Source organism: Vanellus vanellus (genome assembly GCF_965231255.1).
Source record: "Vanellus vanellus genome assembly, chromosome: 2".
Taxonomy (NCBI): domain Eukaryota; kingdom Metazoa; phylum Chordata; class Aves; order Charadriiformes; family Charadriidae; genus Vanellus; species Vanellus vanellus.
The window spans coordinates 8,282,422-8,309,425 of NC_138906.1; the positions used below are offsets into that span (position 1 = coordinate 8,282,422).

Genomic DNA, 27,004 nt, shown 5'->3' on the forward strand with positions numbered 1-27,004 from the left:
CAAGTACTGAACTCTCCACGCTTGGTCCCAAACCGCTTTATTCGGCTTGGTCTGAGCACATCATACTTCCACTGTATATCTGTATTTTTATGAAGTTTTACTAAGTTTTTGAGAAATATGCTAACCCCCCGCCAAACCTGAAAGAAACCTTTATCCAAGATGACTGTAACAAACGATTTTTTAAGATATTTACAATAATTAGAAAGAAATCTTACTTAAGATAAATCCGTGGAAGTGATTTGCCACGTAAAAATGGCCAATTTTAGGATGAGACTTGAAGGAATTTTGCAATAGCTTTAGTTTCAATTTTTCAATATATTTTTTTCCAGGTAAAATATATAAAAATATTAAATTTATAGAAAAATATAATATTTATAAAAATATATATAAATAAAAGTGTAAGTAATTTTTAAAAATATAGATTTCCTAAAATGAGAACTGACCTGAATACGAGAGCGAGCTAGATACACGTTGGACTTCCATTCGGTTTTCATTTTGCGGTACTGAGAGGACTTGGAATGGACGAACTGCTTACTGTAAGGCGCGTTCAGTTCTCCCGTAACTGTGCTCTGAAATGACTTCGATGTGCTGGTGCTATTCAAGGTGTGAGGCCTGTGGGAATTGGGCATATAACAGGAGAGAATACAAGAAAAACTGAAGATTTCTCCGAAAACAGCCACAAAACCCAATAAAAATCCTCTGAGACGTACAGACACTTAAAGCCAGCTAGCATAGACACAAAGCAATTCCTTTGCTCGGGGCATGCACATACACAGCCAAAGACGACAGGGTTTGTAAGCAGCAGACGAAAGCACAAATAACCCTAAGCAGCCTATAAACCCTGGGCTGTACTATGTGAAATTAAAACAAAATACCTTAACACAAACCTCTTGACATGGGTACTCATTTTAGGCTCGGCACGGGCACAGCCCGTGGGGTTGATGGCAAGAGGGAGTTCCATTAAGGGGTTTCGGCCATAGCGGAAAGTGTAATTCTCGCAGGCCTCAACCCCTGGCAGCTGCAATAAAACAGAGAAAAAGACAAAAAATCCAAGTAATTATATGTTAATCATGCGTAACAAAATATTTACTTTTCCACGCTGCTTCCTGTTCCCCTTCTCATGTGTATATGAGATACCCGACAATTTGGGGTGATCCAGCAAGATCCAGGATGGCGAAGACTCACCGATTCGGCAATCCTGGCCACTGCAGAGACTGTCAAACCAAAGAGGTCTTCACCCTTCAAATAGCCGGGAAACAGCTGGAGCATTTCAGATTCTTTTCTAACAGAAGCAACGGGCTCCAAGATTTTATCCCACACACCTACACAACCATACGGGAAAGAATTACAGTGATCAAAAAAAATAAAAGTCTATTGCACTGGTTTTACAACGAATGCCTGAGGGTATCAGGAACCAGAAACCAATACTGAAAAAGCATTCTGTCCTTGGTTGCACACGCAAACAGGCCAGTGCTTAAAAAGTGAAGCGGAGAATCATTTGGAGTTGCTATTTTGTCCTGAACGAATCCCAAACACGCACGACATTTCTACCGCGCCCTCGATTCTTGGGCATGAAGCGTTTAGTATTCGCAGCACGGAAACTTTCAGTCCTCTGACAACAACAATATAGACAGATTCTGCTGAGAAAACCCGCATAAAGTAGAGGTTTCTGAAAATAAACTATATATTCTATTTCCATTGATTGATTGTAGTTGTAGGTGGCCAATCCTCCAGGCAGCGGTTGGACTGGGCAGAGTGAGGCTGAGGGGTTACGACCCAGAACGCCGCCGGCCATGTGCCCGTTCCCGTGCCATGTTCCTAAGACCTGCCCATACGTTTATGGTCTCGTGTATTCTTCACCCTGCCAGAGACAACGTTACCTGCCCTGGGAACAGCGTGGTCAACTCCACTCTCTTGTTATTGCTTACTAACTTCAGCACAGCTGACCGGAAGATGACTGAGTAACGATGTTGCATTTAAACAAAGTCACTCTTCATGAAAGGAAACCTACACTGACATTCCTCCTATTTTAATTCATTTTCAGTACTCAATGTTGGGTCTTCTCTGTAACAGGTCTTCTTAATTGCTGTTGGAGTGGGTCCAGAGGAGGGCCACCAAGATGATCCGAGGGCTGGAGCACCTCTCCTACGAGGAGAGGCTGAAAGAGTTGGGGCTGTTCAGCCTGGAGAAGAGAAGGCTCTGGGGAGATCTTATTGTGGCCTTCCAGTACCTAAAGGGGGCCTACAGGAGAGCTGGGGAAGGACTTTTTACTCGGGCATGTAGCGATAGGACGAAGGGGAATGGCTTTAAACTGGAAGAGGGCAGGTTCAGATTGAACATTAGGAAGAAGTTTTTCACTTTGAGGGTGGTGAGGCACTGGAACAGGTTGCCCAGAGAAGCTGTGGATGCCCCATCCCTGGAGGTGTTCAAGGCCAGGCTGGACGTGGCCTTGGGCAACCTGCTCTAGTGGGAGGTGTCCCTGCCTATGGCAGGGGGGTTGGAACTCGATGATCTTCAAGGCCCCTTCCAACCTAAACCATTCTATGATTATAGAAAGTTCTTCAAAGGTGTACTCAGTCTTCATGGCATGACAGCAAAAACGGGCCCTGGAAGCTCACTATAATAAGCATTACATTAGAACAGTGCCTGCAACACGTCATTTGAAACATCATTCATATATGAGAAGTATCAGTAGCAACAAAAAAACCAGCAGACTCACTAAAGTCACAACCTTAGTTCACAAAATTTACCTTTTGGTGTTGTGTCAGTAAGGACCAGATCTTCATGGCCTTGCTCCACAACCTTGATGACAAATAACGGGAGCCCGTCCTTCTCCTCAATCGAACAGAGATAGCGACAGCGTCTGTTTGCGTATCTCATGCTCCAGTACAACCGGCTGGCCTCGTAACCCACGGGGAAGAGGGCCTTTGAGGAGTGGAAGGCCTGCATCTGCTGTGGCAGCAGCTGACCAACGGCATGGAAAATCAGGCTTCCCACGCGGAAAGTGTGGTCACGTTCTCCTCGCTGAACGATGCTGGCGATCTGCCGCACTTCGTCTCGCTGAACGTAGACCCTCCTGAAGACTGCAAAGTAACTAAGTTCTTGCTCATGAGTTCCCTTTGGTTTGTGCATGGGGCAAAGCATGGTCTTGTCTTTAAAAAACATGCATTGTGCTTTAATGGCACAGGTAAAGTGATAAATATTGGTGCACCTTAACCTGTGACAACCGCTGGTGGCACCCATTTTGTGACAAAACATGCATTTCATTTGCAAGCCTCTTCGCAGTGCTAGTTCCACATTTATTAAGGCACCAGCTTGTGTCTCGTAGACTTCTGTAGACCAAAGAGCACAGTTCAAATGGACCCAAAGGTCTAAATCCAGGTTAAGAAGCCTTGCTGGTCCATCAGTTAATCCATCACCTTCCTCGTGACAGAAGCAACATTTCCTGTAGTCTTTAGGCACAGGATCTGGTTTAAGGGTTGTGCCCAGTTTTTTAAGAAATTCATCTATTTCTTCTTCACAAGGAGGTTTGAATGATCCTTTAGGAATCACGATCTGAATGCTCCACTTCTTCCATTTCATACCTTTCCATTTCTTACTTGGAGGCCGACAGTCGTCAAGACTACCGTGTATTGCTTTTAACCTAGGTTTTAGCTTCACCGTTACCTTAAGCTCATCAGGTTTTGCCTCTACCTTGGCTGCTTCAAATGCAGGGGGGAACATGATGGGGGGTGACGATGGGGGAGAAGCTTTCTCCTGCAGCTGAGGCAGACAGTGGACGTCCAACGTGGAGATGTTGTTGCTGTACTGATGGAATGCTTTAGGCGGCCTGTCTTTCATCGGTGACTGCGGCAAAGACGGAACTGATTCCTGATAAATCAACAGAAAACAAGATCTTAAGAAATAAATCCCAAACCATTAATCATTAAATGTCTCTTGAAAACACTGCCAGGTCAGAGCTGAAGATGCTACTCAGAAAATCATGATGCAACAACAGAGAAAGATGGAAATTACCCCAACGCGTGTCATCATGGCTTGTGCTGGGATACAGAGCAAAAAAGTTCTCCCAGTCAACCTAGAACATGGTGCCCTTTAACACAGAAGAGGAAACACAAATAATCCTTTGTCCCGGGATTCTGAATGCAAAACTCATCAATTGCCCTAGACGAGCTAACTGACAGATTTAGTTCTTAGGCATTTATAGAAAGTTTAGTTACAACACAAAATCATCTTAAAATATGGGTCACAGAATTACTTTAGTGAGTAAGAATCTTGTTATTTGGTAGACGGGAAAGATTTGGAATTAATGCCACATATTTTTCCTGGAAACAAGTGAGAAGGAAATTCCTGCACAGCCCCAGATTAGTCATACACCTTGAGGACTTAACTATTCACTCACAGTAAACAAGAATTAAACCTGCAGAGATTTTTTAAAAAGAAAAGGGAGAGAAAACAAGAACAACAAAGGAAGTTTAGATTAAAAAGCGCTTAATGTGGCTTGCATGATTAATCTTGAAAGAGTAAATGAAGGGATCAAGAGGCTGAACATGACATTTAATTAACTTAATTATGTACATGCTGATGCACTTGTGCAGAAATGTTACCCTGTTTAAATACTAGTGAAAATGAGCTACATGGGACACTGAAAGGATGAGGATGTAAACAAATTTATCTTCTCTTCCGATTTTTTTTTTATTCCTGAAAAAATAAGAAGGATGCATTTGAAGGAAAGCTGCATATTCTACAGTAAATATAGCACTATGAGAAGACATGAATTAGGTAATGATTAAAGCACGTGGCCCATTCTGCCCACTGGTTTAGGGGGAAAAAAGGTACATCTGAACAAGAAAAAGTAGAACCCAAGCTAGTTACAAAAAGTACTCAAAAAGTTTTATCTGTGAGCAAATAAACTTATCAGGATCATTTAGTCTTGAATTAAGACTATTGCATTTTAATGATTAAATGAACAGAGAGAAATTTATCTTCCCTTGAAGCAGAATGAACTTGGACATAGCAAGAACCAATGCCCTGCACGGCAGCACTGCGTTCCTTGGAGGTGGTGTGTATCCCAGCAGTGCCCGTAGCTGGAGAACCACAGCACACCAGCCGGGACCACCCGAGAAGAACCCCTGGCCTAATTCCACTTGAAATTGAACAAGTTTCTTAAAACGCTTTTCCCCAAGAATTGCAACCTCTTTTTCCTTGTCGCTGTCAGTTAGCAGGCTCTTTAATAAAGTTTTGGTAATTAAGGCTTTAAAATGGTAATTTTGCCCAAATAAAGTAACCGAGTAAAATTATTTTTCCAGTTACATCGAACAAATAAAAGTCTTTTTGCAAACTTGCTGTTCAGTTATTATTTGCACGGTTGTATGTTTTTTTACTGTATAAGCCAAATCACAATGCAGAAAATAGCTCTTAAAGATATATCTATGGTTTCACAGAGAAGACCAGAGAAGTTAAATGACTCCTGTTCTGCCATGCATCTGTCAGACAGAAAGCTGTGCAAATATGAATTTTGCTTCATGCTGCTGGTTCAGAATCTCAATGTCTGAACATAGAACAATTCATTTATAAACTTCTAAAACACAGTGCAAACTCCCACCTCTCCCCCCATCATTTGTGTCTTCAAAAAATAGCTGCAATAATTTCTGCTCACGAAGGTCTGCCAGCAGTAGATACTTACTTTGTTCTCCGAGTTTTTTGCTTGCACAGCTGCTGAATAAAGAACAAAGCAGTTGTTGCTACAGAATACGATGTCCTTCATTTTATCAGAGCCTTCTTGGGAATCCTGGGAATCAAACACGGAAGATTATCACAAGTGCATTTTAATACCATTCTTCAAGTAATAAGTATCATGAAACAAGTCTTCCAATCTGGCCAGAAACTCTTTATTTGTAGAACATTTGTGAAATAATGAGCGATACTGTGATATTATTTGACAGATCTAACGTTACCACCACCTACAACCTTGTGCTCCAGCATTTTTTGCCTTTAACAGAAGTTTAACAATCAAAATAAAGCATTCTATACCATGCACCCATCTGCTCCATAGGCATACTCGCAAAGTACAATCCATTTTCTTGTACCTTTAGATGGCAAAAGAACGTCTCATTTCAACCTCATCAAAGACAGATCATACTGTTTTATCTACTGATCCATCTGCCAAACATTACTGGGAATTCAGTGCTTCTCTGACTATGTGAACCTATTACTTTTATTTATAAATTCTGACGATGTAGCTTTGTTGCATAATTATCTCAATCGCATTCAAACAAATAGTGACAGTTCCCAGTACAAATACTCTGTATTTGTGTACAGCCATAAGGAGCAGTTTGGGATATAATTTCCACAAGAAGCTATGTAAAATACAAGACAACTGAGACCAAAATCTGACTCCTGCTCAAAACCAGTTTCAGTATTTTTGCTCTTCTAGTACTTTCTGACATGGCAATACGGCGCTGCCTTACAAATAGGCTCCTTTTGAACTAAGGTCCCTGCAGTGGTCATGGAAGGAGGTTAGCAGCAGAATTCAGGAAGCTGCTGTGTTTACTGTAATTCTTTTTACGGAAGTCACAACTTTGACATTTCTTATTTGTACTAGGAATGTGCTTCAATGTCCCATCCTGAAATAGGACACATAGAAGGGAGATGACAGAAAAACTTGGAAATGGTATCAGTTGGCATGACAAGTGGTGGTCTCTGCTGCACCTTCGTTTGCTCATCGACCATTACACACAAGAAACAATACTTCCACTGCAGTACCTGTTTAAGGAAAGGCAGGTCTTTGAAGGACTTCCGCACACCACTACCAAGAACCACAACTTTGCAATGAGAGCACCATCGAGGTCTCAGTGCTGAGCCTTCTGCAATATTCTGACCGTGATCCTTATAGCCAGCTATGCCTAGAAAACAGAGACGTCTGTTAGAAGCTGTATCAAATTAAACCACATTTATGAGAAGTCACAGTATTCTTCAGTGGTCTAAAGGCGTTGCATCCTCCTGGCCAGGACATGGAAGGCAAGCTTTAAATGACATCCTGATAGGGAAATTGGTTAATCTAGCCCAAAACCAACTGTGCAAACAACAAGGCAAAAATACATTCTTGTATAAGAAATGAATAATGAAACCAGCATAGGAACAATCTTTCTGTTGACGGATTTACAATCAGATGGGACAAAAAAAACTAGTAAAGTTGGGAATTACTGGAAGAAATACCTCACTGACAGTGACATAGATAACATAACAGAAATGAGAAATTAATCAGACCTATTAATTTATGGTTAGCATCAGGAGCAGATTCACACATACTGACCATGTAAGAATATTTAGAACAAAAATCAGTTATTTAATTCTAGAGCATGAATTTATGAGGCTGAAATGCCTTAATACTGACTCAGTTAAAATTTTGGTACTGAAAACTTAAAAGAATGTCTACTCACCATTGCTGTTTGCAGGAAATGGCACATTAGGTTGTTTCAGTCCGTAAGACCCCACAATCCTGGCAGGTCCCATGGATCCTGCCTGAGGACCCTGAAGCAGTAAGTGTTGCCTGTACTCCATAGATGGGTTCACTCTGTGACTGTTGGCAGCTGCCATGGAGGATGGGACGTCTGGAGCATTACTAACTTCGTAACTGTTGGGAATTCTGACATGGAGCAGGTTGGAGAATGCCGCTACAACGCTACTAATGTTCTAAAAACAGTAATAAAAATATACCTTTGTTTTCATCAGACAGGCAGTAAGATAGCGAGAATATAAATCATTAGAAGATTACAACAGCTGCTTTATTATACTATACTATAACCCCTTCAGATTCATATATATAAAATATATCAACTACTGTTATATTTTTTATATGTAATGCAAGCTTATTTCTTTTACCTCAGCCGCTGTGGGATGTAAAGTAATTGCTACAGATATAAGGCCAGATTTAGGACCATTCTGGGATGGTCCAAGCTGAGAGGCAAAGAAGCCAGAACCAGGTAACGCTCCTGAACCGGGTTCTGATTTTATATAATTTCTTTTGGCTTCTGAACCTGAAAATAAAACGAAACACACCAGGTTACTCACACATGCACGTCAATGCTAAAAAAAAAAAAAAAAAAAGCCTAGTTCTAATTGTTTGCTCTGCTGTAGTCTCACCTTTTCCAGTACTGCTTGGTAGGATGGGAATGATGGGAGATGGTACAGGTTCTGGGTTCTCCTCCTTTACAACTGACAAGTCTGGATACCTACTTATTTCCATTCCCACCACACTTTCAGGAGAGGAAGAAGGAACAAAGCTGTCAGGAGTGTCCCTGTCCTCACAGTGATCTTGAACTCTGAAAAAAAAAAAAAAACCAAAATGCGTTTTGGAAAACTTTTGGAAATAGTCTAAAAACCTTTGGTAAGGCAAAGTTATAAATCATGAGACAGAGCTATCATAAACTTCCTTCTTGCTGGTAGTTATGGAACGCAATTACGTGGTAGGCCACTACTTGTGGGTATCTCACACACCATTGCACAGGGTGGTTTCTTGGGAAAGATACATAAAGAAAAACAGGCACTAACAAAGCCCAGGCTCCATCATAGAACTGCCTGTTCCCCACAGCTCCATCTACCCGTGTAAAAAAATTTAATATTTAAACTTTCTGGTTTAAGTGTATTCAACCGGTCTATCTCTCCACGCACAGGCTTCAGTGTTTCAAAGTCACCCAACTTTTGGTTAGGCAAGTAACATGAAGGCAAAAGGGAAGATCCCTGCAGGGAGACTCATGTTCTAGCAAGCATTTCTCAGGCGGTAACAGAAATAGAGCCGGGGAGTTTTCAGGCTGACTCTTGCACAGTAGTGTTGTCTGGTACAGCAGTCATGTACTGTCATGGTACAACAGTACCAAGTTGCTCCAGGAAAAATATAACGTACACGGTTTTCTTCCACTATTAATAGAGCAAGGTAATGGCTTCTTAACAACCTCACAGGATCTAAAGTCCAGCAGTGGCAGAAGTAACCTATTTCATTCTGCTGCTCTCTACATGTGGAATGCTAAGAGTTATCTAGGACAAATGATCCCGCTAAGTTCTCTGCACTGTGTGGCTGTGCACAATGGATTTCGTTTCTTCACACCTTCAGTCTCATCTCTTATTGAAAGATCACAGAATCTGCTCCAAATATGTATTTGAAGGTGTCAAGGAAAACCTACCTTAACTCCTCCTGATTGTTGTGAGGTGGTGTTGGAAGTGAAGCAGGAACATCCACGGTTTTAGGGCCCTGAGCCATTGCTCTTGCTAATAAATCATCCTGTGGTCTGAAAGGCAACTGGAACTGCTTTGGTCCCAGAGCTTTGGTAACTAAAAACAGAAACGCACAGCACAGTGAGACATCTGTTCCATTGACACACACTCTGTGCAGCAGGGTGTTGGTGGCTCCCTGATACAACCGAGGCATTGCAGCAGATGGCAACACCACTCTCATCAACTTGTAGTTCACAAATTTTTGACCGTTCATGATTAATCTCCGTATTTACAAAAACCTGCAAATTTTGAGCAAAAAGGGCTCAAAAGGCTTTTAAGTGTGCCTTCTGCCAGTATAAGAGGATTTTTGCTTTACTTAAAAAAAAAATCAACAACTTTAATGGCAAAGAAAAGGTGTTGGAAAAAGGAATTTTAATCACTGAACAGTCCTTACGAAAAGGCAGTACAAAGTTTTATTTAATAGAAAGTAATCTTAATTGACCAAATTACAAGCATCAGAAAATACAAAACGACTACATATAAAGCCTGCTGAGGACACATTTCAGGGAGACTGCTTTTGAACTCACTCAACTAACCGGTCAGTCATTTGTACTGGATGTAAGAAAAAATGATCTGAAGGTTTTCTTTTTCATTTCTTAAAGAGTGCTTCTAGCTCTCAACATGTTTTCGAAAGGGAAAGGGAAAAGGCTATCAGTTGACGTTATACTGGTGTAAAATACTGCTGGATTTACAATTTACGGTTACAACCTTAAAGAGACTAGGCATACTGTTTTTATAAAAGAAGACTATAGCAACTGAAAGCATCCCAGCTATCTGTTTTGTAATTTGCTACAAACTTGACTCATCTATTATGGAAACAATACGTATTAGTCTTACCATCGTGACCTCCTAACATACCAGCCTTGCCAGCAAGTTCCTCGGTGGTTGCGAAGCCATTTACCAATTTCTGGCACGCCACTGGAGGTGGCGTGGGAGGAAGAGAGGCTGGGGGTGTTGGAGGATTGCTCAGATTATTCTGCTGCACGAGATTAAAGAACCGTAAATCAGCCATGGAACACAAGGTGAAAACTTGCCTTGTTCTAGCACTAGATAATGTAACCCACTCACATATGTTGACACCCAGGGGGAGTGCGGATAAACAGCGATTGTTAATTCTCAAGTATGTGATCAAATACATAAAAGTATCTACCAGAAAAGACACAATGCTTTCCTCTTCTTCTACCATTGACATCAGAGAAACAGTTTACATGAGGAGTACACATTATTGAAAGAAGATATAGCTAAATTATTTACAGAAAAGCATAAAAAAGCATTTCTAGGTATGTTCTGGAAACACCAACAAGTTCCTACAGTTTAAGAAAAGGTCTGAACTTAAGTTTGAGAGAGCTTTTCCACCGTGACTCTCCACCACCATGAACAAGTCAGCCTACCCGACGCTCGCTAAAAGGGAAGCCACCTCACATTTAGCACAGGCTGAGCTTTCACTGAAGCAGTTACCATGGAAGAAGCAGATACTCTGTGCGATCATACTCCAGGCTACTTCTCGCTAGTTTACTTAGCTGCCCGTATTTTAAATGAAAATTAAATGAGAACTTCAGTATCTGTTCTCATGGCAGTCATGCCTACAAAGCTAATACTTATTATTCACTTTTCGCCATCATAACTATTTCTGCTAGGTCACATTCTCAGCTTGCATGCCATGTAAAGGCTGGAGTAAACACCACTGTTTTTTAATAAGTTACTAAAGTTTTTATATGAAGGTAGCCAAGCAGCAAATTTGATTCTATCTTGTTTGCAATCTTGCTGCTCTCCCAATATTGCCACTCTGATCTCAGAGACTACGTTTTGAATTCTGTGTGTTATTCGCTTGTCAACAGTGTATTTTGTTCAGAGTTCTCAGGTTCTTAGTTAGGGCTTAGCGGACAAATGAGGAAAGTCTGTTTCCCATTTAATTCACATTAAGAAATGCTTTAATGCTTTCAATGACTTTGCAAAGTACTGAGAATTCAGCCTTTTCTGCTCCATAAAACTGTAATTACAGTTTTCACCATTTAGCATCCAGTTGTAAAAGGAATACTCGTAGTTTTTAATTAGTTAACAACACAGTTTCTAGAACTGATTCCCACTTTCAGAGAGTAAAACAATGGTAACTGTGTCACCACTGCACCGTCTATCTAGTCTCGCAACAGAAAATTATTTTCTTCTGGTTGCATAAAAGGCAGGAACTCTAACCAACCACCAGTAATAATGTCATGAACTTCTTTTCCCACAGAGAGCACACAATGGAAATCCAGATTAAAACCGTACCTTGTAAATGAGCTGGGAGTAGTAATCTGAAGCCCCATCGAGAGTAGCACTACCAAAACTTCCTACAAGTCGATTTCCACCATTTAGCTGGCCACTGCCATAGGGAAGAAAGTGTGCAAAGCTCACTCCAATTATTGGTTCCATCAAAGGCAGAAGAGAAAGCTGCTATATTAAAAGAAAAAAAGTTAGAAATTAATTTAACTGTAACAGAGAAGCATTGCAGATCTCCAAACATCAGTAGAGTGGTTTCTAATTTAAAAAAATAATTGGAATGTACCCACTGTCAGAAAACTGTGTCAAACACAGGCCCTTCTGTCTCTTAAGGAAGGTGGTCCCCCACCCATTGGAGCTGCAGCTCCGGCTCCCCGGCAGTTCAGCCATAGAGGCTGCCAGAGCCAACAGGAACTCCGTAGCTTTGAGACTACCAAATATCTGCCACATCAGTGGATCTTCCAAACCGAAACAAACCCAAATCTTTAAATTTCCTAGTTTTATGGAAGTTTTTATTTTCTCCACCCTGTACTCAAAATTCAACTTAACAATCAACTTCACTTCCATTGCGAAAAGTCCGCTCTTTCGAGTGTCCTCTTGATACATGACCCAGCATCTGTACGCCTACCTGTTTTAACTGGATGAATGTATCAGCGTTAGGGTAAATAGCTTGCTTTTCTTCTTCCTCTTTTTTTCTTTTCTTGGACCGAGGAGCTGCCTTCTCTCCCGTCCTCTGAGTTCGCTTATTTCTCTGTTTCTTGGTTTCAGGTCCTACATCTGTTCTTTGAAGCTGGCTGTTACTACACCCAAATGCACCTTGCATCTGGTTTCCTGCAGTTTGCTGGTATAGAAAATGAAAGTGAAGCACAATTTTTGACATTTTAATATACAGTTCATTCAAATTTACTGCACGATAGTCTAAAGAACACACACAATGTAATAAATCTCATCGATAACAAACTGTATTTTACGGTTTGTTTACTTTGCTGTCTCACTGGCAACTGTAACTGCTGTACTGTCCCTACACACAGAATTATGACATCGTTAACACCACTGACATCTGAAAATGTCATTAAAAACTCACAGACCAGAAACATTTTCTTTTGAATACCCCCTAAAATAAAGTTACATATGCATGCAACCTTAGAGATTTTCACAAGGGCATAACGAAAGGCAGACCTGGTTACAGTAAAAAGGCGTGTAAATTAATATAATACAAATGTATTTTGAGGTTAGAAACAATAACAGTATTGTGAAACACTTCTGGATTGTACCATTTGCTTAAATACTTTCAGCATGAATTTGCAAAGCCATTCTTCACAAAGTATAGTTGTGCAAAAGCAATTGAAATGGGACTTGGTAATGCAACAGATAGCGGCAAGCCAAAAGAAAGTCCATTTTCTTTTTATCAATTATTATTTTAAACAGCTCTACATGACCTCTACCACAAGTACTCTCACCACTCTTCCTGTCATGTATGTTTTAATCGTGGATCTTTAACACTTACCTAAGTTACCTGCTGCTCACAATTACCTTTATTTTTATCAGTCTTTATTCATTTTGAATGTGTTTAAATTTTCTTTCAAGGATGTATTTAGACAGTCATAAACCAAAACTGAGTAGAGATTAAATATTACAATAAAACTACCAACAAATCTAAGTGTAAAGTGTATCCTACCTCCACAGAAAGCAATTTTCTTTAGGTCTGTTTTTAAGAACCTCATAAATTATTAAATCATATAATGCCATTAATATAAATAATTAACTCTCCCTTCCATTAAAGTAAAATGAATTAGAGAAATATTCTGTCACACAGAAATCCAGCAATTTTAGGATATGTAACGATTTCACACTTTTGATAAAAATCCTAGAGCATAGTTTCTACTAAAATTAGAGACAACATATGATTTTCACAGGCAAAAAATGAGCGTGGACTTGCTTGCACAGAACACTGCCCGTGGTGCAGCTGAAGGGGTGTGAAGCCCGGGGCTATACGGCTATACCGCTGCAAAGGCACATAGCTCATCCTACATGTGACTAAGGTGGAGTCACAGAAGAAAGCAGCACACAGACATACCGTATACCGTACAGAAACACACCAGTAGGTAATTAAGAGTCATTCTGTAAAATCTTGCCTTTATCTTGGTACATATTAGGAAGTGGCATTTTTAAGATGATTATCTATAGAAAAATTATTTCTTGCATTTTAATAATTTCTGAATACACTGATCTACAAAGTCATATTAAAACTTGTTCTTTTTGTAACACAGATGGAGAAAAGGCAGGAAGGGAGGTAAAAATTCCTTAAAGCTGTTTACTCCATCCTTGTGCAGGTAGGTTACCTCCCCACCTTTTCACAAATGCCTGCGGTAAAGGCACAAACGTGCCTTTGATCGTTGAGGACCACTGTATAACAAAACCAGTAACAGGCTCACCATTGCTTCAGCTGGATTCTGCTTCTCTGTTAACTTTTTATCCCCAGAAGCCTCCTCTTCTGTTCGGCCGCTGTTCTCCGATTTCTGATTTAGAAGAGATGAGGCCTTCTTATTTTTAAGCAGGTGTTTCAGCAGTTCGTTCCCTGACTCTCCTTTTGCTGCCGGAACGCTAGCTGGTTGTGCTGGACTCTGAGCTGAAGAGGCAGACTGCGATGCGACCTTATCTTCTTCCACCTTAATACTGCTTGGATTTTCTGGTTTAGGCTCAGCTTGACCCGAGCACTGATCAGTTTCTGCCTTTTCTAGTTTAACTTCTTGAATGCTGGTAGGCGTATCTGGTTTAGCCTTTTCAGTCTCTGTATTTACACTGGGCTGCTTCTGTGGCAGAGTGCTGCTGGGGAGCTTACATTCCAGCTCTGGAGAGGTCTGGCTCTCTCCTGCGTTTGATGTTGATGGGCCCGTTAACTCCACTGCCTCTTGATCGTCTTGATGACGTGAAAGTTCATTGGGGGTGTTAACTGTGGGGGTGGAGGTAGAATCAGAAATGGTTGGAGTCGATGGTGCGGTTATATCTGAATGTGGAGTTGACGGGGCTTTTATTGACTCGGCATCCTCGTCCTTTTTCTTTTTTCGTGTCCTTTTCTTTTTTCCTTTCTCTTCTGGGATTATGTCAGAATACAGCTGTATGAGAGACTGGCTCGATCCAGGGAAGTTTGTTGCCTGGGGCACGCTAGTGTCCGAACCACACGGGGCACCACTACCGAGTACTGCAGATGAAGGTACAGCAGACGCAAATGGAGGCCTGACTTGGTTCTGCGTAAAGGCGGCCCCGGGGACATTCCCATGAGTTTGTTTTACATTATGGAAATTAGGGGTTGCACCTGGAACAGCAGATGCATCAGGTCCAAAAGCTGTAGGTCCCACTGGCCTTCGCTCACTGCCTTGCATAAAATTTGTGGCAGGAGGCGAGGTCACAGGACCTTGCTGCAGAATTTGCCCCATTTGTTGCTGTTGATGCTGTGGAGACTGCTGAAGAGGTCGTGTAGTTTGTATGAAATCACAAGGTAGATCAGAATTAAAGAAAGGTATCTGAGATAAGGACGTTTTGTTATTTAACTCAGACCCTATCATACCATGCTGTTCCAGTTCCATTCTCTGCTGTAGAGCCCTCTGCCGATCTACCTCCTGCATAAGCTGAATGCGTTGCCGTTCCTGTTGCTCTCGTAAACGCTCCTTTCTTTCCCGCTCTTGAAAACTTTCACTGAAAGGGTTATTGTCCTCAAACTCCACCCTTGGTGGTGGCCCTGACTGTGCAGTTGCATTTGGACCAGGCACAGGAGCTGGTGTGCCGGGAGTAATTGGCAACGGTGTCATTGGAGGCTGCATCCTTGCTGGATTCATGGCAATATGACTTGCAGGGGCATTTGCAGATTGCCATCCAGATAAATTTGGCATTCTGGTTGGGTTGGACTGCCCAGGGATTACCACTGTATGTTGTTGATGCTGGAGCTGTGGTGCCACCATGGGGAAGTTTTGCTGATTCATTGCTGGTGATGTTCCTCCTGGAACCATTGGTGGTTGAGCCTGGATGCCTGGCATTATAGCATGGGGCGCCATTCCACACTGCTGCTGCTGCTGCTGCTGCTGCTTGATTCGATATTCCTCAATTAGTTCTGCGTGCTCTTTCTGCTGCTTTCGAATCTAAAAATTAAAAAAAGTCATTATTCACCTCTGACATGTACTGACTATGTAAGTAGCATAAAACATGTAACTCACCATTGTAATTTCAGCAGGCAATGAATCTCAGGCAAAAAATAGCATTTCTGCATAGTCTTATTTTCTCTCCCTTCTTAAGGCTAAATAGCCGTTATTTCATTAGAAATACTATCCATCCCAAAATTTTAGAAAAAGTAACAGTGCTTCAAAATTCTAATTACATACCAAGACTGCACTGTGCTACAGAATATACAAACCTAAACCAAAAAGTGATCCTTGTCCTATAGATCTTACCATCCACGCACAGGGTAACAATAGTTGGGAAGAGACGGGAAAAAAAACAGTGAGATGGACAATCGTCACACATCAGCAAAAATTTTTAAAAGATGTAATTGAAAAGGAAAAGTTTGCAGGAAAACAGTGAGGTAGATTCTTGTTTATTCACAGGCGATCCTCACACATCCCACAGCAGATGAAAATGGCAACCGCTGCTTGAAAATTTTAAATTTTAAGATGAAAATAAACTCGATTTGGGACACGAAAAGTTAAGACCAGTAGTTTCTTTTTAAGGCAAGCAGGAGAAACCAGAAGAAGGGTATGACAAGCGTCAACTGGACAAGAAAGAGCATTTCAGAAACACAACAGATATCGAACTACACTGCTCTCTGAAAAATAAAAGGATTTGTAATCCACTGTTTAGTAATATATACATTACGGAAAATCTCTCTCCCACTTCTATTCATTAGATTATGACTTCCACAACTTCCATTTGCTGTTTATACTCACAGAAAAAACCCATGACATAATTAAAAATGTTTGACAGCACTCTCCTTGATCTGAGGCAAGGGACAAGCCAGAAAGCTCAGGATAACAGAGATATTAGAGGACACCCTCCAGAATGCCGGACAGATGCACCCAAAAGGCTATTTACACAGTAATCTCAGGCCCAAGATGATCTATGAGCTCCGGCTTGGCACTGACACTGTCAGATAAACAGTGCCGCTGCATAAAGCCAGCAACTGGATCGATCCGCATTGCACAGTCCAGCGCTCCGGGACTTCTCCGTGGGTATACGGCACTAGGCCTGTGTTGGCACTGTACACCCATACAAAGAGGCATCCGAACTGTTATGCCCTCCCACGGTCTGCAGTGGTGGATCAGCCATGTGACTGTACTTGGAATTAGTTGAGATCTCGAAGGACCAGCGCTGGCTACACCCAGCTGGGTGAGCCGACCTGCGCAGACCAACCTCGTGATTTTAACAGTGCAAAGGAGAAGGCGGCAGAGCTCATTAGCCCAGGCACAATGCCACACCAAAGCAGTTAAACTGCCCTGGCCACAGAGACAATGTCTGCATGGCTCTGCGCCTCAGATAATAACCCTGTCAGACATAAGCGCGTGTTGCACAAAGTCAGCTCCAGTTTCTCTGTGCCTTATGTCCAGGACCAGCAAATCACAGGGAAACATGGATTTTTCAGAGTTGGAAGGGACCTCTAGAGATCATCTAGTCCAACTCCCCTGCCAAAGCAGGATTGCCCAGAGCACATTACTCAGGACTGCATCCAGGCGGGTCTTGAAAATCTCCAGGGAAGGGGACTCCACCCCCTCCCTGGGCAGCCTGTGCCAGTGCTCTGTCACCCTCACCGTAAAGAAGTCCTTCCGTGTATTTAAACGGAACTTCCTGTGTTCCAACCTGTGCCCATTGCCCCTCGTCCTGTCACTGGGAACCACTGAAAAGAGCCTGGCTCCATCCTCCTTCACCCACCCTTTAGATACTTGTACGCCATAATAAGGTCTCCCCTCAGCCTTCTCTTCTCCAGGCTAAAGAGTCCCAGCTCTCTCAGCCTTCCCTCATAAGGCAGATGCTCCAAGCCCTTAATCATCTTAGTTGCCCTTCGCTGGACTCGCTCCAGCAGTTCCCTGTCCCTCTTGAACTGGGGAGCCCAAAACTGGACACAGTATTCCAGTTGTGGCCTCACCAGTGCAGAGTAGAGGGGGAGAATGACCTCCCTCGACCTACTGGCCACACTCTTCCCTGTGCAGCCCAGGATTCCATTGGCCTTTTTGGCAACAAGGGCACATCGCTGGGTTATGGATAATTTACTGTCTACCACGACCCCCAGATCCTTCTCCTCAGAACTGCTTTCCAGCAGGTCCACCCCTAACCTATATTGGATTTCAGAGCTCTTTTCTCTATATAAACATATATAGACTTTGCCCTTTTCAAAAACTGACAGAAACTTGATTACAGACAAATTGCTTGATCTGATTTGAAACAGAGGTGAATTGCTTCAAACAGAAGGTCCTTAAAAATATACTTTAATAAAATCTTATTTAAGCTCCTACTAGGTATGTAACAAAGTGATGTTTAGGATGTGGATGACTGGTCTAAGTCAGTGGTTGACGGGGAGTGAAGGGCATATACCAGCAGTATATGAAACTTAAGTTTCAAAATGGAAAATAAAAGAACCTTCATTATGGGGCACTAAATGAATCTGTCAGCAATGTCATGATTAGCAGCTCTTACTTTAGCGTAACTCCACCATAAGACTAGACTAAGATTGGCTAAAGTGAGGGTTTTTGCATCTATTCTACTTGTGATTCATTGTGGAAGGGAAAAAAAAAAGGAAGAAATGATGTAGACATAATTTATCTGCTCCATTCCTCTTCCACATAGTGAAAAGATAAGCCAAGTAATATTCCATCCAGTGCATATTTTGTCTTGAAGCAACACAGGAGCAAGAACTCGAGGGTCACATAACACTTAGGACTTCATTCCAAGCAGCCTGCTGCCATTTTTCCCCCTCATATTAATAAAAGATAATTCTAAAGCATTTTCATGTTCAGCACGTCTAGTTGATCCTGACAATCATGCCAGATAACTTATAAACAATGTCTTCAGGAAGACAGCATTCAGTACTGTTAGCCAAAGCATAGACTTCATCCAAGCTACCACAGGTTTAACTTTAATCTCACTTACTATAATCACAGTTACAAGATGCAGCAAGTGAAATTCCAACTGAGTATAAAGAACAAAACCCAAAATCCAGTGAAAGCAGTACACATTGGAACAAGAGAGGCTGGGAAATCTCTACCTTTGGAGACTTACAAAACCTGACTGACAAGGCGCTGAGCAACCTGATTTAACTGCATAGCTAGTTCCACTTTCACCAGTAGACTAGATGATCTCCAGATACCCCTTTTACCTATATTATTCCATGATACAATAACAGATAACACACACAGATGATCAGCATCTAGGAACCAGAGAGATGATAAAACTAGACTAACACTAAAGATAAAATGAAAGAGATTTTCAAACAGTAACATTTAACTGGCATATAACCAAGATGTGATTACACAAGGACACCTGAAAAAGACTGAGTTATGAGGTGCATTCAGGCCTGAAACAAAGCCCTGCGCGCTAAGACTTTCCTCTGAACCTTTCATTCATGTTTTTCATGGTGCCAGGAACTTTGTTGCAAGTCATTTTGCCAAGCTATTTCCCCTCTTCCCAAAGTACTAAAACAGCTTTTTGTCATCATGTTTGCCATTGCATATTCTCCTACAACTCCAGTGTCACCAGCAATCCAGAGTAATGCTGTTACACACATAAAATATGATAGGGAGTATTTCCTTTTAAATAAGCTCCACTGTATTTAAGCATTTCAACTCACCCTTTAGAATATTTAAACTAAAGAGTCATACCAGTATGACAGCTTAGCATTAAGGTGATCAGTTTGGATTCAGGAAGATTACCTGTTCTAGCTGTTTCTGGACCATACTTTGCTGCTCAGTAACATGTTTAAGCTGTTCTGCATCTTCTTCTGGGAACTCACGGCCAGCTTTCTTGGCTGTACGCTGTTTTGCTGAGAGTGCCTTTTTTGATTTTCTGTGTGCTCCAATTTGCTCCTCAAGGTACTTCTGTTGCATTTGAAGAAGCTGTTGTGTTTCTTGCAGCCATTCCTCATATTGCTTTCTTTGTGAATCATCTAGAGAAAAGGGAGATTACATATGATATGACCTCATCCTGGGGTGAGCTCTCATCCTACTTTTTAGAGATGAAGTTTAACAATCAGGTTCCCCCCCATTTCAAGAAACCATTAGTCAAGTTCAGCCAAATCTGACAGAGGATTTGATTATCTCAAGAGGTATTAAGCACTTGGAGTGATTTCAGTAAAACAGACAAAGATCCAAATTACTGCATTTATTGAGAGAAAGCAGCTTAAACACAGTCCCTTAATTTCAAGCGACACCAGCCTGCTGTCTAGCCAGTAAATGCCCGCTTGCTAGCCAGTGAGCAAACGTAGCTTTGAAAGCAGCTACAGAAGAGGGGACATGGAATACCTCTGGAAGTACGCAGGTAGAGGGAAAGAGATTAGGGAGGAAGGGCACAAATTTTCAGGAAACATGGCCTCACTAATTCTGGTGTTTGCAGAAGAGTTTTGTACACAGAAAATCTATTTTTATTACTTCTCAGAAAAACATTAAAATTCTAAATGTGCATCAAATATTCATGAAACGAAAGAAATATATTATCTTTGTAAAAATAACTTTCTGTCAGTCCTCCGCACAGGGTCTTCAGCACCACGTGCCTCTGCCTCCCCATGAACGCACTCTCATTTAGATTGCAACTGAGACATTACTCGTTTTACAAATGAGAAATGCTCATCTGCTATGAGCAGTCCATTGCTCTCAGATGTTTTTATCGAGGCAAAACAATCACGTCTGATAACGCTTGATCTGCACTAAGCCCAGAAAGCAAGAGAGAAGGTTTGGTGATGGTGTCATTTGTCTCCTGATTGCATTGTGGCAAAGAGCTGGGTAACCAGGAATACGGCACGGATCTTTCTTGTAAAGAAAGTTTGTTTAATAAAGATACCTACACGACAGTATGATTTCAATATAACCATGTCCTCCTCGTGCTCCTCGTCCTCCCACCACCTTCTACTTTAACAGTCACAGTAGTAGCGACAGCCATTGACTAATGGCTCAACTAAATCAATTCACAGCCCTAGCTACAGTCTCAAGGGGTGCCTATTCTTTCAACGATAATTCTGCAAAACTAATCACATAACCTGAAGGGACAATTGAGTGGCAACGATGGAGAGTAACTGCAGATGGGAGCAATGTGAAAGTGCAAATGAAAGTACTGAAATATTAACAAGTTCCAGGTAAACGTAACTACTACTGAAATGGGAAACAGATTTTTCTCAAATGTTCAGAACAAGCACCACCCCCAACCGGAGCGAGGCCACTGCTGAGTGCCATGTCAAATCTCACCAGAAATTAATACAGATAGTATTGCAAAAGCTCCTTACGGCATACTCAGTGCTGCTACTCCAGTTTCTGGAAAAGGTGAAGGTGTTTACTTCTGTTTCTTATTCATAAATATCAAGTAAAATTTTTGCAGTGTTCGAAATACTTTTTTACATGTGGCCTTCCTCTCCAACATATGCTCAGTTTTAATTTCTGCTCATAAATCTTTCTCATCATAGAGACTAGGATTCAGAATTGATCTAAGGCAACCAGAAACAAGGAACGCAAAATACTAGTGCTAAATATTTCTGCTTTCAACAACCACGGATCCCAAACAGTCTTGCCTAAGCTTTTATTGGTATTTGTTAAAATGACAACGATGCTACACAAAACTTTTTGCTTCTGAAATAAAATTTTAAAAAAACAACAATCAAAAAACATCAATATAGACTGTTGTTCTCAGTGAGCTCACAATATTACAACACAACCAAAGACCAGGTTTTTGACATAGCAGTCTGTCAGTTAGTAGATTGCTATTCTCACAGAAATCCAAATCATGCTTATTTTCTCTTTGTTCCGTTTCTCTCTTTCCTTATGGCGTTTCTTTGAGGAGAGCTTCTACAAAATATGTTAATAGCATTCACTATGCACTCCTTTATTAGTTGGTATGGTAATGATGAAATGACTCATTTTTAAAAGGATGAATTTTTGAGAGACAGGATCCATTTATGGATATTTTGTTTTCAAGAAAACAGAACTATAGAATGAAACATCAACATAAAATAAATTATTAAATCTGTACTTACTGACAAAACCAGGACCAAAATTGGGAGGATTAGGTCTAGAAATCTGAGGTGTCAAACTTCCATCCTAGAAATTTCAGTAAAACATACAGACGAGGATATTAAATTGTGATTCAATTAAAAAAAAAAAACAAATTGGTTATCATCGTTAAACACTTTTGTTTAAACCCCATATCAAGTTGTATTACCTGTGTAATTGCCTGCTGCATATGATTTTGGCCTTCACTGGTCTGAGCCCCTGGCACTGGCTGACCCATAAAGGGAAACCTATTATATATAAACAGAAAGTGAAATCATAACTTTTAAAACTGGTTGGTATTTTAGGGGAGAGACAACCTTTTGTATTACACAAGAGCATCCAAATATTACATAGACTGAACTTCTGTACCAAACTTTTTCCAACATCTGGAGAATATTCTCATTTGATGCTACAACACTTTGCCCTTTGTTGAAACTACTGCGTTTTATACTTTTCAGACAGATGAAGTAAACATGATGTACTGTGCTAAAACACTGAAAACGCAAAAGAAAAATCTGTATTTGTATTTTAATATATTATGATATAAAAAAAAAAAAAAGATTTAATGGATTTAGATATCACGGCCACCAGCACAGTCAACTATAGTTGGATAAATGTACACCTCTGGTAAGGTATGTATTATCATGTAACACTGAAGCAGCACGTGATAGGAAGAAGAAAACACTCTTTTAAGGGCCACATAAAAAGAAAAGGTGCGGATCCTTTCTGGCTCAGAGATGCCCCAGCCATGGTAAAGGCAGCCACAGTGAAGTCTGTACAGTTGACAGCTCCCTCTGTCCTCAGAACGGATTTAAAGAAAGGATGAAACTTTCATTACTTGAGCTAAATCTTAATTATACTTAGCATTAAATGATATGCTGCAACATGAAGTTTAACCGTTACACAGCCATCAACAGTTTTCAAACACAATGCAAGGCAGATGTGTCATTAAATAATTAGTAAGTGGAGAAACAAGAAAAATAACAACAGTGAAGCCACGTTGACCATGTAGACCAATGATGTTACAACTGGAACACAACTTTGATAACTTTTATTACTTTTTAAAGTTTCTACTGCCACACTGGTTTTATTCTTGGGAGATACTTTTGTATTAGCATGGACAATGAACTACATGACAAAAACATCTGTTTCCACTTTTAAATTTTTTCATTTCCTATGCAAAGTTTTCCCTAGCTCTATCATTTTCTTTTACATTTTGTAGCCCTAAAGAATGATATCAAGTGTTGCATACCTGTTCATAACCATTGGTGGCATCCCCATGTTACTCTGTGCCATGACTTTATTGATCCCCTTAAGAGCTACCATTTTTGCTTTCATTATGGGATCAGTAATTGCATCGAAATCTATAAAAGAAAAACAGTAAAAGTGAATTCAATAGCTGAACATTACAAGTTACTAACTGGAACTGACTTGTTTAGATCTAGTTCATGCATAAATCATCAGTAAAACAACATAATTGCGTTACTATTTCAAATTACTTGTCCTCTCTGCTTTGAAATTCATGGTTAATATGTAGTTTCATATATCCTCTAAGGACAGTTACTCCAGCAGCAGTTACTGTCCTTGTTTTCAGCCACAACATACAAAGAAAAGCAGGTCAGTCTGAGAAGGGCTCTAAACTAAATTTGGCCTATGACACCAATAATATCGTTAATAAATTCTATTTATAGGTTTAAGAATCAGGAAGAAGAGTTGCTTCTGTGAGTTCAGTTGGCAAAACTAACGCATCACCACTAATGTACTAAGAAAACGGTTTAGTCACTCTGTAATTACAGTAGCACTACAGGGAGAAAGGCACACGCCCTATACAGCATCTGAGAAGACCGTCAGCATGGTGAACCTGCCTTTTTGCTGTCTCCCCCATTAGGTGCCTCACACAGAGCAGGATGAAAGGCAGTACAGAATGGCTGCAGTTGAAAGGGACCTCTGGAGGTCATCTTAGCCACCGTGGCTACGGCATGCTCTAGACACACTACAAATATGGAACTGTGACACAAGGGTAGGTTGGATTTGTCTTTTGAACAAACAGCCTTGATGGCCAGTGTAGTTACAACTAACACATTTCTCAAAATTTCATGTTTCATTAATAACAATTAAATAATAGTGATGGTCTTGATCTGAATGCTTAAACTGCTATGTTATATATAAACTGGAAATTACAGTCTATCTTAAACGCTTTTAGTACGTGCAGAATTATTTGTGATGTTTCTGGGCCTTGCCTAGAATGTGAGTTAGTAAGACAGCTTTTGAAGAACCCCTTCCCTGAGACACACTAAACTCTGCAAAAAAAAAAAAGTGATAAAACAACCATAAAGAGAAAACTGAGATCAAATATCAAAAGGTCAACTATTGCACTTGATAATTTGATTTTGTTTACAAAGGGTACATTTACTCCATACCACGTATGAGAACCTAAACGATAAAGAGAATATGCAACAGAACTGATGTCAGAAAAATTGGCAGTAATGCAGCATTACGCTGATCCTGGTCATGTCAACAGGAGCCTTGCACAGAGTTCAGAATTCCATCTACGTGCTCCATTTCCATACTCTCATTGTACCTACTAGGCAGGTTGGGTTTTGTTATGCCAGCTTCAAATTCTACATATCTACCCGCTTCTTTCAGGGCTACGGATTGTTTAACTATTTATTGTTGTATTTTTAAAAAACTAACCAGAACAGAGACAAATAGATCACCCACATACCAATATTGGGGAAAAATGGCTCCGAACGTTGGCGAATCATGGCTTGCATCTGTCGCTGCTGCTGCTGCTCCTGTCTTTCCTGATCCAAAAGGTCCTGCAGAAGAAGTGGCTGTTCCTCTAGCAGAAGTGGTCTTTCTCGATTTTGTTGTTGAGCTAATGGTTGAGGGAGCATCATCTGCTGGGGACCAGATATGCCACTAGGACCAGGACGGTTTGTTACAGCCACAGTTTGATTAGACGTCTGTCCCGTCCCAAAGTTATGATTAGATGATTGACCCTGAATAAATCCTGGATTTGGTGACCCTTGAGAAAAATTGTGGTTCATGCGTGGAACCATGGACAAATTTGAATTTAAAGTGTTTTCCAAGATCTGTCCACCAGGTGTCATTAGTGTTTGTGGAATACCTGATGCATGGTTCATTTGTGTTGTTGGCAAAGACTGAGATGGAGATCCTAGAGTCCTTGCTTCAGCATTATCTGAGCTTTCATTAGCTAGCAAACTTGAGAGGACTGGTGTGGACCCAGAAATACTGCAGGAACTTACTGCTCCTTGAACAGGCAGTGGAGCAGATCCCTGAGCATCTGGACTAGGCACAGTTGTTTCTTGACTAGGAACAGCAGTAGTTTTGTCAGGGAATTCAGGGTTAGCAGGCTGCACAGGAGCCTTTTCTCCATCCTTTAACTCCACTTCAGCAGCCTGTTGAGTAGTTGTGGATTCAGTATTTCCACCACTTTTTTCATTTTCATTCTTCTTTTCCTCCTGAGTGTTTGGGGAAAGTACTTCTGTTTTAATTTCATTTTCTGTAGCAGATTTCTTCTGCGGAGACTGTGTCTCAGGAGGAGAAACAGTTCTATCACCTTGTTCTTTCTGTTTTGGTTCTTCTGTCTTGCCCTGGATATCTAGTTTGTCATCAATGGGGACACTAAGATCTAGTTCTTCATTAAACATTCCTTTCTTATCACCCACATCAAGTTCTGGGTCTGTGTATGCAATTATATCAAATTCCCCAGATCTTAGAAGATCATCAAGGTGAGGATCATTGGTTTCCAAATTATCTAAAGTGTCCAGTTCATCTCCTTTCCCATCCTCTGTGTCTAGATTCAAATTTTCCAGATCCTCATCATCTAAATCCTTGACTTCAACCCCATCAAGATCTTTCACATCCAAATCTTTTACAGCAGGATCATCGGGATCAAGCTTTTCTTCTAGACCATCACTTTGCTGGTTGGAAATCTGTAAATTTGCAGATTCATCACTTGGTGCAGATGTAGACAAAGATGGTCCTGGGAATGCATCAGTGACTGGTGGATGACTTAGAGAACGTATTACAAGTGCAGGTGGGTTGTCAGGATTGATTTGATCTTGCTGGGATTGTGACATATGCTCCAAACTTGTAGACATCTGCAACTGGTTAGGTATACCTTGAGAATTATGTCTCAGAGGCTCTGCCTGTCTTGGGCCTGGAAACTCCTGCCTGGGTATAAACCCTGCATGTCGTTGATGTTGCGCTGCTGCATCCATAACATTTGCAGCCGAAGGATTAAAAGGCAGCCTTGGCCTCCCATCAGGAGCTCTGTGGCGTAACTCAATAAACGCCTGACCCAGTATGTTGTGCTGCTGAACTGGAATTCCCTGTGGAGGAAAATGTTGAGAGATCCCAGATGTATTATTTATTTGTGGATTGTTCACTGGCCGAGGCATATCAATAGACAGAGATCTTCTCAGCTGTGGTGGAACTCCAGGGCGTTGCATTGGCTGCGGAGGACCGAGGAAACGTTCTTGACCTGATGGTGGACCATGGCCACCTCCCGGGAACCCGTATCTACAATAAAGTATGAAAGACTAAATAATCCTTTTTCTCAGGACTGCCTAGTCTGGCATATTTGACTAAATAATTATTCACCAAAATGCTTTACATGATGCATTCATTAAGACATTTAAATAAATATTTTGACTAATTATGCTTACATTTAAATGAGCTTTATGACTACAATGAAATAATTGCTTTAATTATGTTTAATAAACAACCTGTTTTCAATTCCAATAATAATAATGGATAGAAAACTCTGACAGTTAGACCTATCTTAATAAATAAGCTACAGGTTAATGGAACTCAGCGTAAAAAACAGTATTGTGTGGATTTAGAAATTACTGAAATAAATCCAAAATATTGAAAACAATTCTTCCTGAGATTACCATGTATGTCAATATTGGTATTCATTTTACATCATAGCATTCACTGTAAAAATGGCACAGATAGAAGTTGACGTTTATAACATATTCATTATAAATGAAAACAAGAATATTACATTTATTCATTATTAAGACACCAAAGCTAAAGTCAGACCTTTCACTTTCAAAAAATAAAAAATGCCCCAAAACCATGGGTGATGAGATCTTTCAGTTACATAACTTCCACCAGAATTGCAGTCTCTGGTTAATTCCCAATAAAAGACTGCGTAAAACAGTGTTAGTGTAAAATACACATTCTAATATTACAGACACTTATAGGAAAAC

The 27,004-nt window shown here is 40.7% G+C and overlaps 1 protein-coding gene across 1 annotated transcript in view; it reads right to left on the reverse strand.

The window, feature by feature from the left end:
• The window catches only part of KMT2C (lysine methyltransferase 2C), a 201,363-nt gene that overhangs the window by 4,256 nt on the left and 170,103 nt on the right, over positions 1–27,004 (reverse strand). The window contains exons 37-55 of the mRNA XM_082498871.1: positions 24,487–26,309; positions 23,014–23,125; positions 21,931–22,009; positions 21,746–21,809; positions 19,440–19,672; positions 13,965–15,665; positions 12,158–12,370; positions 11,539–11,703; positions 10,108–10,249; positions 9,180–9,327; positions 8,143–8,321; positions 7,882–8,036; positions 7,440–7,692; positions 6,763–6,902; positions 5,684–5,788; positions 2,751–3,870; positions 1,186–1,322; positions 876–1,018; positions 444–612 (exon numbers count right to left, since the gene is read on the reverse strand). Of these exons, the coding sequence (XP_082354997.1) occupies positions 444–612; positions 876–1,018; positions 1,186–1,322; positions 2,751–3,870; positions 5,684–5,788; positions 6,763–6,902; positions 7,440–7,692; positions 7,882–8,036; positions 8,143–8,321; positions 9,180–9,327; positions 10,108–10,249; positions 11,539–11,703; positions 12,158–12,370; positions 13,965–15,665; positions 19,440–19,672; positions 21,746–21,809; positions 21,931–22,009; positions 23,014–23,125; positions 24,487–26,309 (7,081 nt within the window). The remainder of the gene's footprint in view (positions 1–443; positions 613–875; positions 1,019–1,185; positions 1,323–2,750; positions 3,871–5,683; positions 5,789–6,762; positions 6,903–7,439; positions 7,693–7,881; positions 8,037–8,142; positions 8,322–9,179; positions 9,328–10,107; positions 10,250–11,538; positions 11,704–12,157; positions 12,371–13,964; positions 15,666–19,439; positions 19,673–21,745; positions 21,810–21,930; positions 22,010–23,013; positions 23,126–24,486; positions 26,310–27,004) is intronic.